The 16,238-nt window shown below is 39.9% G+C and overlaps 1 protein-coding gene across 5 annotated transcripts in view; it reads left to right on the forward strand.

Moving 5' to 3' along the window:
• Positions 1 to 16,238, forward strand: part of MARCHF1 (membrane associated ring-CH-type finger 1) — a 251,530-nt gene that overhangs the window by 84,216 nt on the left and 151,076 nt on the right. For 2 of the 5 annotated variants that reach the window (XM_058657462.1, XM_058657465.1), the window contains exon 2: positions 12,530 to 12,670. The exons of the other annotated variants lie outside the window; for them this stretch is intronic. In XM_058657462.1, the coding sequence (XP_058513445.1) occupies positions 12,569 to 12,670 (102 nt within the window). In that variant the 5' untranslated portion in view covers positions 12,530 to 12,568. The remainder of the gene's footprint in view (positions 1 to 12,529; positions 12,671 to 16,238) is intronic. 5 annotated transcript variants of the gene reach the window in all.

A 16,238-nucleotide genomic window follows, 5' to 3' on the forward strand; every position in this document is an offset into this window, starting at 1 on the left:
AATTCCAGGTTGTTTACCGGCGTCTCTGGGCATGTCGCTTTGTTCGAATGATGTGAAGTTGTGTGTCTCCTTTCATCACAGGTTTTTTGTTTGTTTGTTTTTTAATCATTAGATATATGAGTTTACTTCCAGTTTTGGAGAACTTTAAATAGCAGCGGATATCATTGCCATGTGTCTAGGACAACCAGGAAACCCCAACAGTGTAAAAGTGCTGTGAGCCCACTCCCTGAATGGCTAAGTGAGGAATAGCAGGTGATGAATTGTTATCTTCTCTGAGATGTAAATCTGCATGCGTGCAATTATTTTAAATATTCCAATATGATATCATCCGCTCTGTGGGCATTTACTAACATGACATGAGGAAAAGCAAAGCTTAGGAGAAATATGGGGCCAACCAAAGCCTTTAGGAAGTTCCAGGAGCAGGCCCAAGAGAAAGCCGAGATCGGCGATTGTTTAGATGGTGTCTAAAGGACGATGGGACCTAAGTGGACAGCACAGTGCTCATGTATTCGTAACCACTTTACTAACGTTGCCTGTTTAGCTGACTGAAATGACACCTGTCCGAGCGATAGCAGCGTCCCCACCTGGATGGTTTCTAAGCTTGCACCTCCCCTGGGACCCATAGTCGTGCTGTCCTCTCTTTGGTAAAAAGGTGATGAGAATCCACTGGCTCGGTTACTCCGCCCACTTCTGGAGGTGCAAGCCTGTGTTCCTGCTGTGGTGACCGCCTCCCCGCGTGGTACACACTTTTAAAAAGCACGGTCACAGCCAGAGCCACAGAGTTTTCCTCTTTCATGTCTACTCCGCTTCTGCAAATTAAATCAGGCGCAGGAGCTGATGCGACGAACAGGACTCACAATACACTATTAATGTAGCTTTCCACAAGAAGTGACAAAGAACTCCCTCGTTTTATTTATACAAGTTTTCACTGGGGTAACCTCATAATCAAGATATTTCATTTTCATGACACTCCCTGGAGAGAATGACAGTCAGGAATCATTCGGCTTTCATGTCCTCTTGTGTGCAAGAGGCAGAGTTCAGGTTGCTGTCAGAGTTAATAAATAGCGCCCAGCCACATGCCTTTGACTGTTAGTATTGAGGTTACGGGTCCAGGTAAAGTTCACAGGCACGTATCCGTTATTAAACCTGCCCACACATTCCTGGATATTGTTTCCTGTATTTCACACATTCCTTATCTTTTCTCTAGCCCGTTCCCAGCTTAGGTGGCTCCGACTGGTTTATTGTTGCCCATTCCCTTGGTTTATACTCAGCTGCTTTCTAGATGAGGTGCAGAGGGGCCAGCAAACACTCCAGATGTGTTTCTATCCCGGTGTTTGCAAAGGGCTGAGCAGACTAGGTGCCAGGAATATGTATGTCTGATGCTTTTATTCAATGTAGTTCTTTTTATAAAGAAATATATAATAAAGCTTTCTTGAAAAAGCAATAGAGGAAGATACACACAAAGAAATCGTATTTTATACGTGTTTAGCAAAATCTTTCTAAGAGTCAGGAACCATTTTTTTTGCAATGGGCCATGTAGATTTTTATAATATTAAGTTATGGATCATAAAAAAATTGTCAAAAGTCTTCTATAGATTTAGGAAATTTCAACTTCCACTTGGTGCCTTAGCAAAGTCAGATCATGGGATTTTACAGGCCTTTTCCTACCTACAGACCTACATATTTTTACATATAAATACATTTATATATATTTACATGAATATGTGTACATTTATATGTATATCTTAACATTATATTGACTTATAGGATTATAAAATAAATTTATACAGTAAGTATAAATACATTAAACATGAATATTATATATATTCATAACTTAATGAAGTATTTAACATAGCAAGATTTTCTTTATCCATCTATTAGAAAGTCTGAGAGTTAATTAAATACTAAAATCAGATGCTATCCATAGAATTTAAAGAGGGACAAAATGCTCAAATACCTCTGTGGTCTTTCCTCATGATTTTTATTTTAAAACCTGCATACAATACACATATTACCCCCAATCCTTTCTCTAAAAGGTAATTTTTGAATTTCCCCAAATTACACTCCTTGTCACATTTTTAATTACATAAATTCAAATACTGCATGTAAAACTAAACATGAAATGAGTTACCTCATTCCTTTTTTGGTCCACTCTTCTAGTAATGATTGTTCACAGTCTGTTGTGAAACTTCACAGATATTTGTGAGTTGGGAGATGACCTTTAATTAGAAATGACACCTGCTTGCTTGCTTTCCACATTAGATAAAGTGTTATTGGTGCCCCTCCCTGTGAGTTCAGGCAGGCCTCCTGCTTGGTTTTTCATGTCAGTTTGATTCAGCTTGATCCATTTAAGGATGTTTAGTTTGCTTTTACCTTTTTTGTAATCATGAATCTAACTCATGTTAATATCTATAATTACATTGAGATTAGCTTCATCTATATAAATGTTATCAACATGTACTTGTTCGTGACGTGCTGATGTCCTGCACATTTTATACACAAGCACTCCTGCCATGGGGTTGTGTGAGCCAAAAGTCCAATAAGTTGTAAGCTAGCTAGTTGTAAGGAGGTTAAAGGAAAACTTCACTTGGACTTTCATTTTTTTTTTCAGTTTGGTGGAAAGAGTATAGCTTCTAAATGCATTGAAACCTCAAGAAGTTGTTTTTCCTGTTTCCAGGGAGCCACACAATCTCATTGCATAAATGTTGAGAACTGTCAAAACCTGTGACCACGTATACAAGCTGGTATTCTAACATGGAATATCCTGAAATTACCTTGACAATAAACCATGCATTATTTGGTTTGAGAAAAATTACTTTAATACACATAACTTATAGCTGATTATATTAATTTTTTTACTTAATGATAGAGCTTTATTACCAAATACTCTCTTCTGAAGTGAAAGGCCAGAAGTTACCTAACACAAGACCTATTGATTGCAGAAAAAGGCACGCATGATCTTCAAGCGTGTCTCACATCAGCTAATTCTTCGCTGACAGCTTGGAGTTTCTGATAACTCTTTAGTCTGCTTTCATATTCTGTTAAGAACAGCTTTGCTGCTTTTAAAGGATCCACTTAAATAGATTTAAGTGGAAATATTCTTTGGCATATCATTTTTTTAAACATTTATTTTGGGCCCGGCATGGTAGCCTAGAGGCTAAAGTCCTCTCTTTGAATGTGCTGGGATCCCATATGGCTGTCCGTTCTAATCCCAGCTGCCCTGCTTCCATCCAGCTCCCTGCTTGTGGTCTGGAAAAGCAGTCGAGGACAGTCCAGAGCCGTGGGACCCTGCACCCATGTGGGAGACTCGGGAGAGGGTCCTGGCTCCGGATTGGCACAGCAGCTCCTGCCGCTGCAACTGCTTGGAGAGTGAATCAACAGACAGAAGATCTTCCTCTCTTTCTCTTCTCCCTTCTGTGTAGCTTACTTTTTAAAAGGATTTATTTATTTTTTTTATTATTTTGTTATTGGAAAGGTAGGTTTACAGAGAGAGAGAGAACAATCTTCCATCCAATCGTTTACTCCCTAAATGGCTGCAGTAGCCAGAGCTGAGCTGATCTGAAGCCAGGAGCCAGGAGCCAGGAGCCTTTTATGGGTCTCTCATGTGGGCGCACGGTGCCAAGGCCTTGGGCTATGCTTGACTGCTTTCCCAGATCACAAGCAGGGAGCTGGATGAGAAGTGGAACAGTTGGGGTAAGAACTGGTGCCCATGTGGGGTCCCGGTGGATGTAAGGTGAGGGTTTAGCCACTAGGCTGTCACGTCCACCCTGGTATCTCATTTAATCAAACGGCAACTATGTCTTCCCTGTGGGCCTGTGATTCCCTTCTTTTCCCTTGCAGTTGGTGCACCTGCTCAGACAGCATCAGAAAACGTTCCCTTGACAGGCGCCAAAGAATTGATCATAGCCGGTTTGATTTATAATTCAATGTCACATGAGTATTTCCAGTAAAATGTGTAATAGTGTCTAATATTGATGTTAGTGTTTTATTGTCATAGCGTTGTTTCCCTCAAGCTTCTTCAAATACCTGAAGCTGCATCTTAAGTAATTTAATTAGCACAAACTCCAGAATTTAATGTTCTTCCTTAGATCATAAAACTCAATTGTTTTGGACACTAGAGAGCAGGAAGTGAGTAATTTTAATAAACTTACTCAAACATGGCCTGATATTTGATTTCGGGTGAGTCTTTCACTAGGACTCCTTGGGCACAAATATTAATAAATGAATATGTATTGCAGATAACTACATATCATGGAATAAGCATATAGGTTTCACAAAATGGAAATGCAGACCTCAAATACACTGTGATTTCTTTTTCCTACTCCAGTTTTATCGATTTATACACATATATTTAACGGACTACTTATTTTAAAATTGTTTGTATCGTGTTGTAAAACATACTCCTCAAACTTCAACTCTGTTCTGTTGACTGTTAAGTCTTCTAGAATGCAAATATTCTTGCTCAGGGACCTGCAAATAGGCTCCATTTGGCCCCATGAAGAAGACAGTGCTTGGCAAGTACAGGTTTGATACTGGGGTAGACGGTTTGAAGAATAATGCATGCTAAATGTCCATCCTTGGCCACTGGTCACTATTTTGTCTGGCTGCTGTGTCGCTTTGATAATCGTCCCAAATTGTGTTTGTTTTGCGTGTCCTGCTTTCTCTTTTGGCTTTCCTTTATTTCTCAGTACTTCCTTACTTGTTGGCATTATAAGTTTCTCCAGACTGAATGAGGTTTTACTGTCCTAGTCCTCTTTCAACCCTTTACCCAAGCAGCCTCGATATCTTCTATTGTAGAGTCATGGTCAGCACCAAGCCATGGCTGAGCGTTGTTTCTGGAGCCTGCCGAGCAGCAGTACCTGGAGATGCATGTGTGTACACCTGTTTACTTGCATAAGTATATGGATAGATCCTTGTACCTAGATACCAGGTCCTACTGGGGTGTCCACCTCTGAGTGATTGTCACATGGCATGTACTTTCTCCACTTGCTGTCCAGAGCTTCCCACTGCAACATGAAGAAACCCAGCCCTCTGCCAACCATTTACTTAACTATTCATTTATGGTATGCATTTACAGCTGTATTAGGATTGTTAACCCATACTTACTTGCAGGACAATGTTATGAACTGCAGCGTTTATTTGCAGTATCTTTGAATCTACTAGGCTTCACATCTCTGAATATTCTCAGGTCTATATGTATTTTTCCTCACCCACTTCAATGAGGCTGTTCCATATGTTTCTAATATTTTTAGATTTTGTATTCTGGGATCCCATCCTCCTAAATGATACAATCTAACTTGTACGTGTTACAGTTTGCACATTGTGCTGTGGAGTGCTATAAATGTGTACTAATGCATGATGTAACATAGGTAAAGCTAGTGTTGTACACAATAATTTCCCTGTCCTACTACTGATCAAACGTTTTACTGTGGTTACAGCATTGCCTCTTCCAGAATGTCAAGCAATTAGAATCATACAGAAAGTAGCCCCTTTTAGCCCGGCTTACTTAAATAGAGCAATATGCAATTTACTCCTGTCTTTTTATGACATGATACTGTATTTCTTTTTATTTCTAAATGGTGTATCATATATGGATTGCCACAGTGTATCTATTCATCCAATCAAGCATATCGTATCTGCTTCCAGCCTTTGTTGATTGTGAATAAAAGTGGTGTAACCACTTGCTTATAGGTATTTGCGAGACATGGATTTTGAAATATGCATGCTAAATATGAACACAATTGCTAGATTGTATGGTATGATAATGTTCATTTTTGTAAGAAAGTAAAAGTTGTCCTCATTGCTAAACTCAAAGCCACCGACATTTTCTTTTAGAATTTTATAGTTTCACATTTACATCTAGGTATATGATTTCTTTTGGCTTAATTTTTGTGCAAGCTTAAGGTCTGTATCTAAATTCATTTCCTTACCTATGAATGAATATCCAGTTGTTCCAGACCATTTACTGAAAGTATTGTCCTTTCTCTGTCTAACTGCCTTTGCTCCTTTATAATTTGATCACAGTCTGTTGCTGATTTCCACTGTTCTCCATTGTTAAATTCATTTACAAAATGTGTCTAATTGCACACTCCCTTAATTACTGAAATGTCATCCTAACTTTGAAATTAAGGAGTATGGTCTCCAACTCTGTTTTTCTTAAGAACTGTATTGACTAGTTTAGCTACTTTGATTTTCTGCCTAAACTTCAGAATGTTTCAACATCTACAAAAAGAACTTAATAGAGTTTTAAATGGAAATTCTTTCTTTCATTCATTCTTTCTTCAGTTAGTGAGAGCTGATGAGTTGATTTTTTTAATCAGGGAATTCAACTTACACACAAATCCTGCAAGTATTCTTCAATTTCTATCTAAATACTTTTGGTGCCATTAAAAGTGGCATTTTCGTTTTCATGCCATATTTAATGTGCTAATTTCAAGTGCTAACTCTTCCCCGATGCTGTGTCGATCTGTGTGTAGATAGAAAATCGGTTGACCTTTATGAATTGACCTCTGTGTTCTGCAAATGTTTCTTCTGCGCTGTTATCACTGTCCACTGGGGACATGTTCCTTCTTTTTAAATCAGCACACAGTTCTCCGAAGTTCTGCTTTTCTCCACACATGCTTTGCTCTCTTTTCAGTTCAGTTGAGAAGTTTCTATTGCTCTTCCTCTGAGCTCGCCGATGCTTCCCTGGGGCCTGTCTTGCCTGCCAAAGAGGCCTCCAAAGGTGGAACTCCTTTTCGTGCTGTTTTGACACTTAGCATCTCCTTTTGATATTTCCTTGGAGTTTCCATCCCTCTGCCGACATTGCTCATTTGTTCTCATGTTATCTTGTTTTCCCATGATAGCACTTCAGTTATAGATATTTTAAATTCTCTGATGGATGTTACCAGTTTGTGTGCTATATTTGAGCCCCATGGTGACTTATACATCTCCTTAGATCACATTTTTCTTGCTTTTTGGCATGCTTTGTAATTCTGTATTGAAAGCCAAATATTATGGGAAATAAAGGTAAATAAACCATTTGTTTAAATTTTGCAGTGGGAATTATTCCAGCGTACTTGTGCTTGCCTGTCCTGCTGACTTTTCTCTCATGGTGTGCATCCTGTAGGAATTCACCAGTATACTTGATTCCTCGTTGATATGCTGGGAAGGTGTAGTAGAGGGAAAGTATCCTGTGATTTTAATGATACAATACAAACCTCTTGGGCACCTATGCCCCTGGGCTATTGTCTTCCCAAAGATTTCTTAGCTACCCTCCTCACTTCTCTGGAGGCAGGAACGTTAGATAGGCTGAGTGGGAGAAATGCCCTTCATTTACATGGGACAGTGAAACTCTGGTAAGATCCTTTTCCTTCTAAATTAGGCCTTTGCTGTTGGAATCATCTTAAAGTATTTTATCATGGTTCCTGTTCCCTTCATGTACGGTTCCAACAATGGAATCCATCTAACGAATCCATTTCCAATGAAATAGAGATAACTTGCCCAGTGATAAAACCCAGGAAGATGTCAAGTCTGTGTTAGGAAAGCAGCCACATAAGAATTCTCCGTGCCAAGCCCTTTCACGTAGTGTCTGACATGGTGCAGTCACGCAATGGTTGTTCAACAAGGAGCACCTCTTTATCTTCTCATCCATGTTTTATTAGCAGTTACTTCTTGCATGCTGTGAGAGTTGTTGCTGTATATTCCAGCGTAAAACTATGAATCTGTTCTTCCACTTCAGAAAACCAACACGCCACTAAGAGAAATTAGGAAATAACAGAATGGCCTCCTTCTGCCTCACCCCACCACCACACACAAACACAGTCTCTGTTGTATCTTTATTTCATAGCAGTAAATATAACAAGTGCAGGTATCTGATCTAAAGACATCCAGTGTAAAGATAAAAACCCTGTGTTCAACAGGAGATCTGGAGAGGTCTTTAGCATCCCGTTTCTTCAAGAAAAATTCACTGGTGTGATTGTATACTTTAGTACGTCTGTTTGGAGGGCCATAGCAGCAGTTGGTCAGTTATAGATAACAGACATTATGGTTTCATAGGGAATAATTTTTGTGATATGCCTGTATGCTTTAATCTATTTGATAGAGTGAGAATGAGAATGCAGCTGAACATGCTTCTATGCATTGGCTCACTCCTCTGATGCCCACAGTGGCTAGGCTGGGCCATGCTCAACGCTGGAAGCCCAATTCCTATTACACAGAGACCCAATTACCTGAGCTATGTATCCCTGCTTGTCAAGATCTGCATTAATTAGCAGCAAGCCAGAATAAGGAACTGAGCCATAAACTGAGCCAAGGAGTGCATCATAGAACGCAGGCATCTTAAATATCTATTCCTACGCACTCACTTCTTTTTTATTGAAGTGCTTTATGGTTTTATCCTTACTTATAATTCTGCAGGCATGGGGTTTCTTCCCATCTCTCATTGCTCTCCCTTCTCTCCTCCCCACTGTCCGTTGTATTTTCCAGTAATGCAGTCCTTCAGCTATATAGTCTTGACGCCAGCACTCTGCTCTTTATGTGGGCCACAGCACTGTGGTATAAGCGATGCTGGAGAGTGTGTTTCTGAAGCACAGCACCAACTGGTGTGGATTGCAATGTGGGTGCTGCCTCTTGGGGTTAGGCAACATAGCTTGCATGGGCAGAAGTCTTAGCAATAAGAATGGTTTCGATTTTTGTGTGAATTTCTTAGAATTTTACTGCCTGTCCACATGCTGCTGAATTCGATGTCTTTTTCTCAGTGTCTTCATAGTGCTCAGTGTGCTGTACCATTCATTCTATCAATGCCAGTTTACATGTTTCCCTCCTCACTCTGTGCCCGGGGTAGTTTTCATCCCTGTGCCGGTGGTTCCACACCCAGGATCTGGTGCACGCCTGTACACACACACACACACACACACACACACACACACACACGTTCAGTAAATGCCTGAATTAAAAGTAAGTTATTCTCCATAAGATACCCTCAATTACCTTACTATTTTTTCCTTAATTTTGATTTGTTGTCAGTTCTGTCCACAGAGAGTGCTCTGTGCTTCTATTTATTAAATTAAATATCTGCTTGAAGTAGCATATTAAAATTAAGCTTAGTTAAATTTCAATTTCCTGTGATCATTATGTAAGCTGTTCATGACTGTATCTCGTATTAGCTTGGTTCACTGGTTAGATAGCAATTAACATGAGTGCTTAATGACCACTTTGCTATTCTGATACACTACTGATGACACTTGTAGTTTAAAGTGCTTTAGGGTTAATTATGAATGTTCATAATTTTCCTACCCTACTGACTGACAGTCCGTTCTTAGAACTAAGAATATGACAAGCCTTTCAGGCCTGTACAGAAAGAAGGCTTTTCTGTGGAAGCATAGCGTCAGCATATTTAACCCTTTGATTCTCTTGACTCACCCAAGTAGTTGCCAAAATCGCCTCTTTTGCGTTAATGATGGGAGAAAAAAAAACAACCCTGCTTTTGAATGTGACCCCAAATCTGTGTGTTTTGTGATGACAGTAAAGAAAGTGTGCTACTTGGCACTTCCAGCTGTCCGTCACCCTCAGGAGTTTGAGGAGAAGTCTGTTTTCTGTTTTTGAGAGGTTTCTTTTCTGTATTTCTCACTTCGTTTTTATACAAACAACCCTGTTGCTTCTTTCTGCGCCAGCTGTAAAATTTTTACTTTTAAATTTATTTTTACTTTAAAAGCAAAAACCAGAGAGATGTATCTTCATCTACTAGTTCAGCCCTCAGATATCCGCAACAGCCAGCCTTGGACAGACTCAGATTTCAGGAATGTGAAATTCAATCTGGACTTCCCACGGATGGTGACGGAAAGTCAGCTGTACGCCGGGCGTTGCATGTTGACTTCCAAGGTGCACACAAGCATGTAAACACTGACCTCCCCACAAGAAGGCGTTGTGGTTCTAGCAGCCAATGCAGTCAGAGACGCGGACTGTCTGGGGGACGTCCAACACAGGATGCTTCTCCTATAGTATGATATGAATATTCATATGTATGATAAAATCACCACAGATATTCCTAATAGTCTTGGACAGTATTTTCAATCAGCATTTGTAAGACACACACTTGCAGAGAGAGTGCTATGTTTATCATCCCCTGGTTCATTCCCCAAATACCCACAACAAGCAGGGCAAGGGCCAGGCTGCAGGCAAGAACCAGAAACTCTCTGGATGTCACCAGTGAGCGGTAGGGACTCAGCGACCTGGAGCCTCACAGGGCACATGATGACAGGAAATGGCTGTCAGGAGAAGGTAAGGGGTTTGAACACAGGCGCATTAATACCGAATGCTGGAATACCAAGCAATGTCTTAACCACAGTGTAAGAGCAACCCCCACCACAAAAGCAAAAGCATGCTACCAGCAAAATTAAGCTACTTCATTTAAGTCTCAGAATTTGAAAACAGTTGATTGCTTTTACAAACATATGCCAGAATTGCTTGTGATGATGTCATAATTTTGTGGACCACATCACTATGCTTTTCTTATTCTTGCATGGATAGAACAGTTTAAAAACAAACATGACATGTCACTATGAAGTTAAAAGTTTCAAAAATACGTGGTGAATGACTTAGAACTGGAACATTGACTTGTATTACTTAAGCTGTTGGTCATGAAGTACATTTCCCTGCTTGCCTTTGAGTAAAGACACTCATTTTTCATTTACTCTTAGTATACTTCAAGAAATGCAATTAAAAACTGATGAATAGCCAAGATAGCATGTACTGGACATGTGGAAAATATTTGTTTTCTGTGGAGCACAAATTATTTGGATATGCTGATCTTGTATTAAACAGATAAGAGTTTCTCATAAACTGTCAAGCAATGTGTTTGAAAGGCCAGGCACTTGTAATTTGTTGTTCCTTCCAACAGTTACATTCAACAACCCCCACCATTTCTCTGAACCTTAAATGAATTAGTCATTCATGTTCGATTGCCAGTCTTATTAAGAAACCCATTCCATTAAGTAGTGTAGACTTAATTTTTATGAAAGTTTTTTAATCACTTCCATGTTTATATTGTTCAGATCCATTTAACTCGACTATTTTGTCATTTAGAGTAATAACTCATCAATGCCGAGTACAACCTTTCTTTATGTTACTTTTCTTAGTGCTCTGAAATGTGCTATTTTGAATTCCCGAAATGTTATAAGCCACCAGATTGCTAATTGCTTTGGATGCTGTGAGAAATAATTACTTCACATTATTTTTGATATTTAATTGACAGTGTAATGCATTTAACTAAAGACCTGCAATAAACTATTTCTAATTACAGAGGGTGGTGGAGTGGAAAAGTAAGCTGTAAAACTTTACAAGGGAAATGGTGTTTCTCCATTTTGTTGAAAGTCACTGTTGATATGGCTTTTTCAGAAACAAAAAATGCCCCCAAGTGTGAAGTTCTTGAAAATTAGGTAGACTCTTGAAATATTTCTACTTAAGACCATAGTTGAAAAATTTTAAAGTTACTTTTGGATGGATTGTACTAAATACCATAATAAATTTGCTATCCTTGCAACAAAATTCTGCCTGTTTTGATTGGCAGAACTTTATAAGAGAGAGAATTCTGGCATGACCAGAATGAGTCCACTCTGACACTGGCAGTTTTTGCATTTATTCTGCTTCTGTGTGAGGTTTAGCTTAAAAATCCCGGTCAGGTTTTAGATGTCGCTGGAATACAGTCGTGTGTCACCCAAAAAGATTTTGATCCATAAGAAATAGTGCCTCCAGTGGTGGTCCTATAAGAGTATAACGGAGCCTTTTGGTACCTGATGACATCATAGTTGTCATGAAGTCACCATGTGATGCGTTAGTCATGTGTCTGTGCTGATGCTTGGATAAACTGCTGCTGGCAGTTTAAATACATATCAAATACAGTTAAGCACTGTACATAATACTTGATAACACTAGACTATTGGTTTATATATTTGCTGCATTTTACATTGGTATGGTAGAGTGTATTCCAACTTCCTGGGCATTTTTTTTTCTATGAAATAGTATTCGTACTGAACCAACAGCAACCTCGTATATCTACATTTCTCGAAAGCATCAGAGGAGGCCAGGTAGAGTGATTGACTTAGGCCACCTAAGTGTCTGTGGTCACAGTCTGTGATGCTCTTACAATAGTGGAACTTGCAACAATGTATTTCTCAGCATATGCTCATCAGTGACACATGACTGCCTATATGGAGACAATATTCAGAACAGAATCTGTTCTGAGCTCCCAGGATAAAACCCAATTGTTATAAGTGCCCTGAAAATAACCCTTGAAACTGGGCACAAAGAATTCCCATTGTCTAGACGTGTCCCAGAGAAGGACATGAAGGATGGGAGCCTCTTTGAATAGCTGCGCACTGTTCCATTTTTCTAGGACTCTAGGGTGTTATCAGAGTGGGCATGTTCTTTTTCTCTCCATTGGCCAGGTTAAAATAAAATATTGAACTGTTGATTGAATTTCAATTATGTGTATTTTCCAAAGCACAATGCAAATAAGAGACATGTTTCAGGGAATGTAAATTATTTTCAGAATTTCAGAAATTGAAAAAGGGATAAGAGGAAGGAGAAAATGCTGGGCTGGTGTGAAGCGATAGCCCGTAACCCTCCCAGAATCCCAACCAGCACGCGCACTCCCGAGCTCTCCGGGGATCTGGCCGATGTCTCAACGCTGGTGAGTGGATGGTGATTTCACCTTACCGTGGGCAGTCAGTGTCGCTGTGTGTAAAAGTTGATTTTTTTTGTGCACTTGTGTTATACTGTTCATAGAGATTCAGTCTGATTAACATATGTTAAAAATTATATTCATACCAAATAATGGAATGTATTTCAAATTGGACATATTTTTCTCTATGTTGCTTCAGAATCTTCTATTTATGATATTTAATTCCCTTAAAGTTATTGACTTTAAAGCTTATGCTCTTAGATTCTACACTGTGTAATGGAAATAGCATTGGAAACATGAAGTAAGGAGTTATTCAGAGTTAATTTAAAAAGAATCATGCCTTCTATGGTTTCCTATATTTTTTGAAGTGCCTTATGGTTTTTAAACTTAATGCTTTTGTAACGAATTCTGAGTTAAATGATGACAAAATTTTTCCAAAGATGAAACAAAACATGTGCATCTCATGTTTCATTTTCTGCCATAAGACTGAATTCTAGCTTTATCTTGTTAATATATGCTTATGTCTAGGATGAGATCTCACTAGCCAAAGGAGTCTTGAATGTTCTTTACTCGAGATTGGCTGCAGTGTTCTTTGTTTTGACTTAAGGAAAATTCCATTCCATCTTCAAACTATAAGCTGACATCAGATGCATTTTAATTATCGTTTTACCATTTTATAAGAGCACAAAATTTCATTAGCTTTTTTACTGGTTAATATATCATTAAGTACACACAACGAACAGTATGAGGTGTTTATCATTATTATTATTTGTTAATTTGTTGACTTGCTTTCTCTTACTGTCTTCTTTTGCGCTACTGTGCCAAAGTACCGCAGAGGTGGCTGACAACCAATAGGAATCTATCTGCATTATTTCTGAAGGTTGAGAAGATAACGGCGCTGGCCGATTTGTAGCCTGGTCAAAGCTGGGTTAGCTGAGTCAGAGGTGGGGACTTGCAGTCTCCTCATTGGTGGAGGCAGCACCCGTTTCTCTCATGCCTCTTCTCTTGGGGCCCTGGTATTTGGTCTTGAGAGCTTACACCCTCAAGACCAATCATCAACTGAAAGCATTGTAATTTTAGTGTGTGAATGTCAAGAGGGTGCAGATGGTACAAACACTCACTTTGTTGAGTTTCTATAGAAGCATCGCTTTTTAACTAAACACTAGTGAAGAGATACCAAGGAAATCATGTGAAGCACTACTGGGCTTCCTGGTGCCTGAACATGATAAAAAAAGAAGACTCTACCTCAAATTCTATCGTCTTGGAACGTGGGGAGCTGAAGATATGGGGAGGTGTGCAGTGCCAAGAGGCATTCGAGGTCCAAGGGAATAGATTTTCTGAGGTGTCACCCATACCACCTCACCTTACTGGAACTTTACAAGCTTTCATTTTCAGTGAAACTACTGGGTAATAACTGCCACCAAAACATGTGTAAAAAACATGTGGGAATTTAAAGAAAAAGTGGCTTTGAAATGCATCTCTTTGGGAGCAAAGATTTGACCTGCATGCATAGTTTTTGATAATATGCATTTTTCATAAACTCATTAGCACATCAGGTGGATTTTGATTGGTATCATGCAATAGCTGCAAAGTTGTAAACAAAAAAAGTATGTTCTCGGGGCTTTCATTAAAGTGGTTTTAGTGCTTAATTCCTGTTTCATAGAGTCATCATACAAGCAAATCAGAGAAAATCTTGAGCAATCTTACGCTCTGGCTCTCTGTCTATATTGGGTCACCTAATGTTAGCTTCGTTTCAGAGATGTCCGGAGAAATTGACTTTCCCAGTGTCACATAGCTAATGTGGTTACTACACATAGCAGTTTGCAAATGGATGGATGCTTTTGCATTTTGAAATTGCTTTCCGGGCTACCCCATGACTCCAATGCCATCTATTTTGGATTTCCTCTATGGCTACCAGTCTCTGTATTTGGAAAGTGTATAAGCTGAGGTTCAGTCAGGAAAACAGGAACCACATCAGTCATGGTAATGCATGAAAATATATTTAACTGGATATTGGAAAGCTGAAAAGTCAAAACCATTTTATGCTGACTATACCCTTAATCACTTTGTAGAATCAAATCAGAGCCTCAATATCAAATCTGAAATGAGAGCAAAGGATCTCGTAAGAAGGAGAACTGAGAAGGTGGGAGATTTAATGAGGAATAGAGGTGAAAAATCTACAGGCATCAAAATAGGGAGACTGTAAAATATCACTGTAGCTGTCAGCAAGAACTACAGAGAGAATCACTGTCCAAGTCACGGTGAGTTCCTGAGGCTGCGAGTGGACTCCAGTTAGGTCAAAAGCAAAGCATCAGCGGGTGGGAGGTGACCCACCATTTCCCAGTGTGTGGTCATCAGTTCATCAGCGCACCCTCGAGCCCTAGAGAATTCCTCTTCTAGTGAATGGTTGGAAATGAGCTGCTTTGACTGCTTTAGAAGACTTCAGAGGACAGAGTAGATAAGAGAACTTTCAAGCAGAAGTTTGTAATATATGCACATGAAACTGAAAAAAAAATTTTTAATAACATGCTTATTTATGAAATGACAGTTTTCAAAGCAGTTTATGGCCATTATATCTTTGCAGTTCATAATCCTCTTGAGGGGCACATAAAACAGATTTGATTTTCCAACTAGGTATTGAAATGAGATTAGAAATAAAATCTCCATAAGGAAACTCTTTATCTTGGCTTTTGTGTAAATATTTCTGCAGTAAATGGGAATGTAGATATTTTTCTGTGTGCTGATTCCATTACCTTTGGTTATGTACACCCAGCACTGGACTGTCTGCATCTATTTTTTATATGTTGTGCAAATTGCAAACTGTTTTCCAAAGTGACTCTACTGATTTGTATTCCCATCAAAGACCCCCCAACCCCCAACCCCTGGGACTCACAGATCTGGCACCCATCATGCAGGTGGGCCCAGGGACTTGGGCCAGGAGACCAAGACCCCTCCAGACCCCCAACCCCTGGGACTCACGGATTCAGCACCCATCATGCAGGCGGGCCCAGGGACTTGGGCCAGTAGACCAAGGCCCCTCCAGACCCCTAGCCCCTGGGACTCACGGATTCAGCACCCACCATGCAGGCGGGCCCAGGGACTTGGGCCAGTAGACCAAGGCCCCTCCAGACCCCCCACCGCTGGGACTCATGGATTCAGCACTCACCATGCAGGTGGGCCCAAGGCCACGGGCCATGCAACCTGGGCGAGAGCTCCCACCCCAGGGACTGATGGACTTCTTTCAACAACCTCGTGTTAATATGTTCATCATTACTTTTAACTAAACTACACTAGAGGATCTTCTTAGGAAGGACAGTGTTTAATTCACCTTATGGTTTGGACGTTATGTTTCAGGATCCCATGGTTCTGCCATTTATTGTCTGCTGAAAGCTGGTTTCGATAAGGGCAGAGGGACAATAATAGCTTCCCAACTCTTCCCATCCACTTTTAGTTTGCTCCAAGCCTAAAGGAAAACATACATCTTGCTAACCCAAGGGAGTCAGAGTTGCCCCACATCCAGAGCCTCTGTTGGATGTTAAATAAAACGCAAACAGAAAGAGGAGGCAGAATGTGTTCC

This window comes from Ochotona princeps, chromosome 32 (genome assembly GCF_030435755.1).
Source record: "Ochotona princeps isolate mOchPri1 chromosome 32, mOchPri1.hap1, whole genome shotgun sequence".
Lineage (NCBI taxonomy): Eukaryota > Metazoa > Chordata > Mammalia > Lagomorpha > Ochotonidae > Ochotona > Ochotona princeps.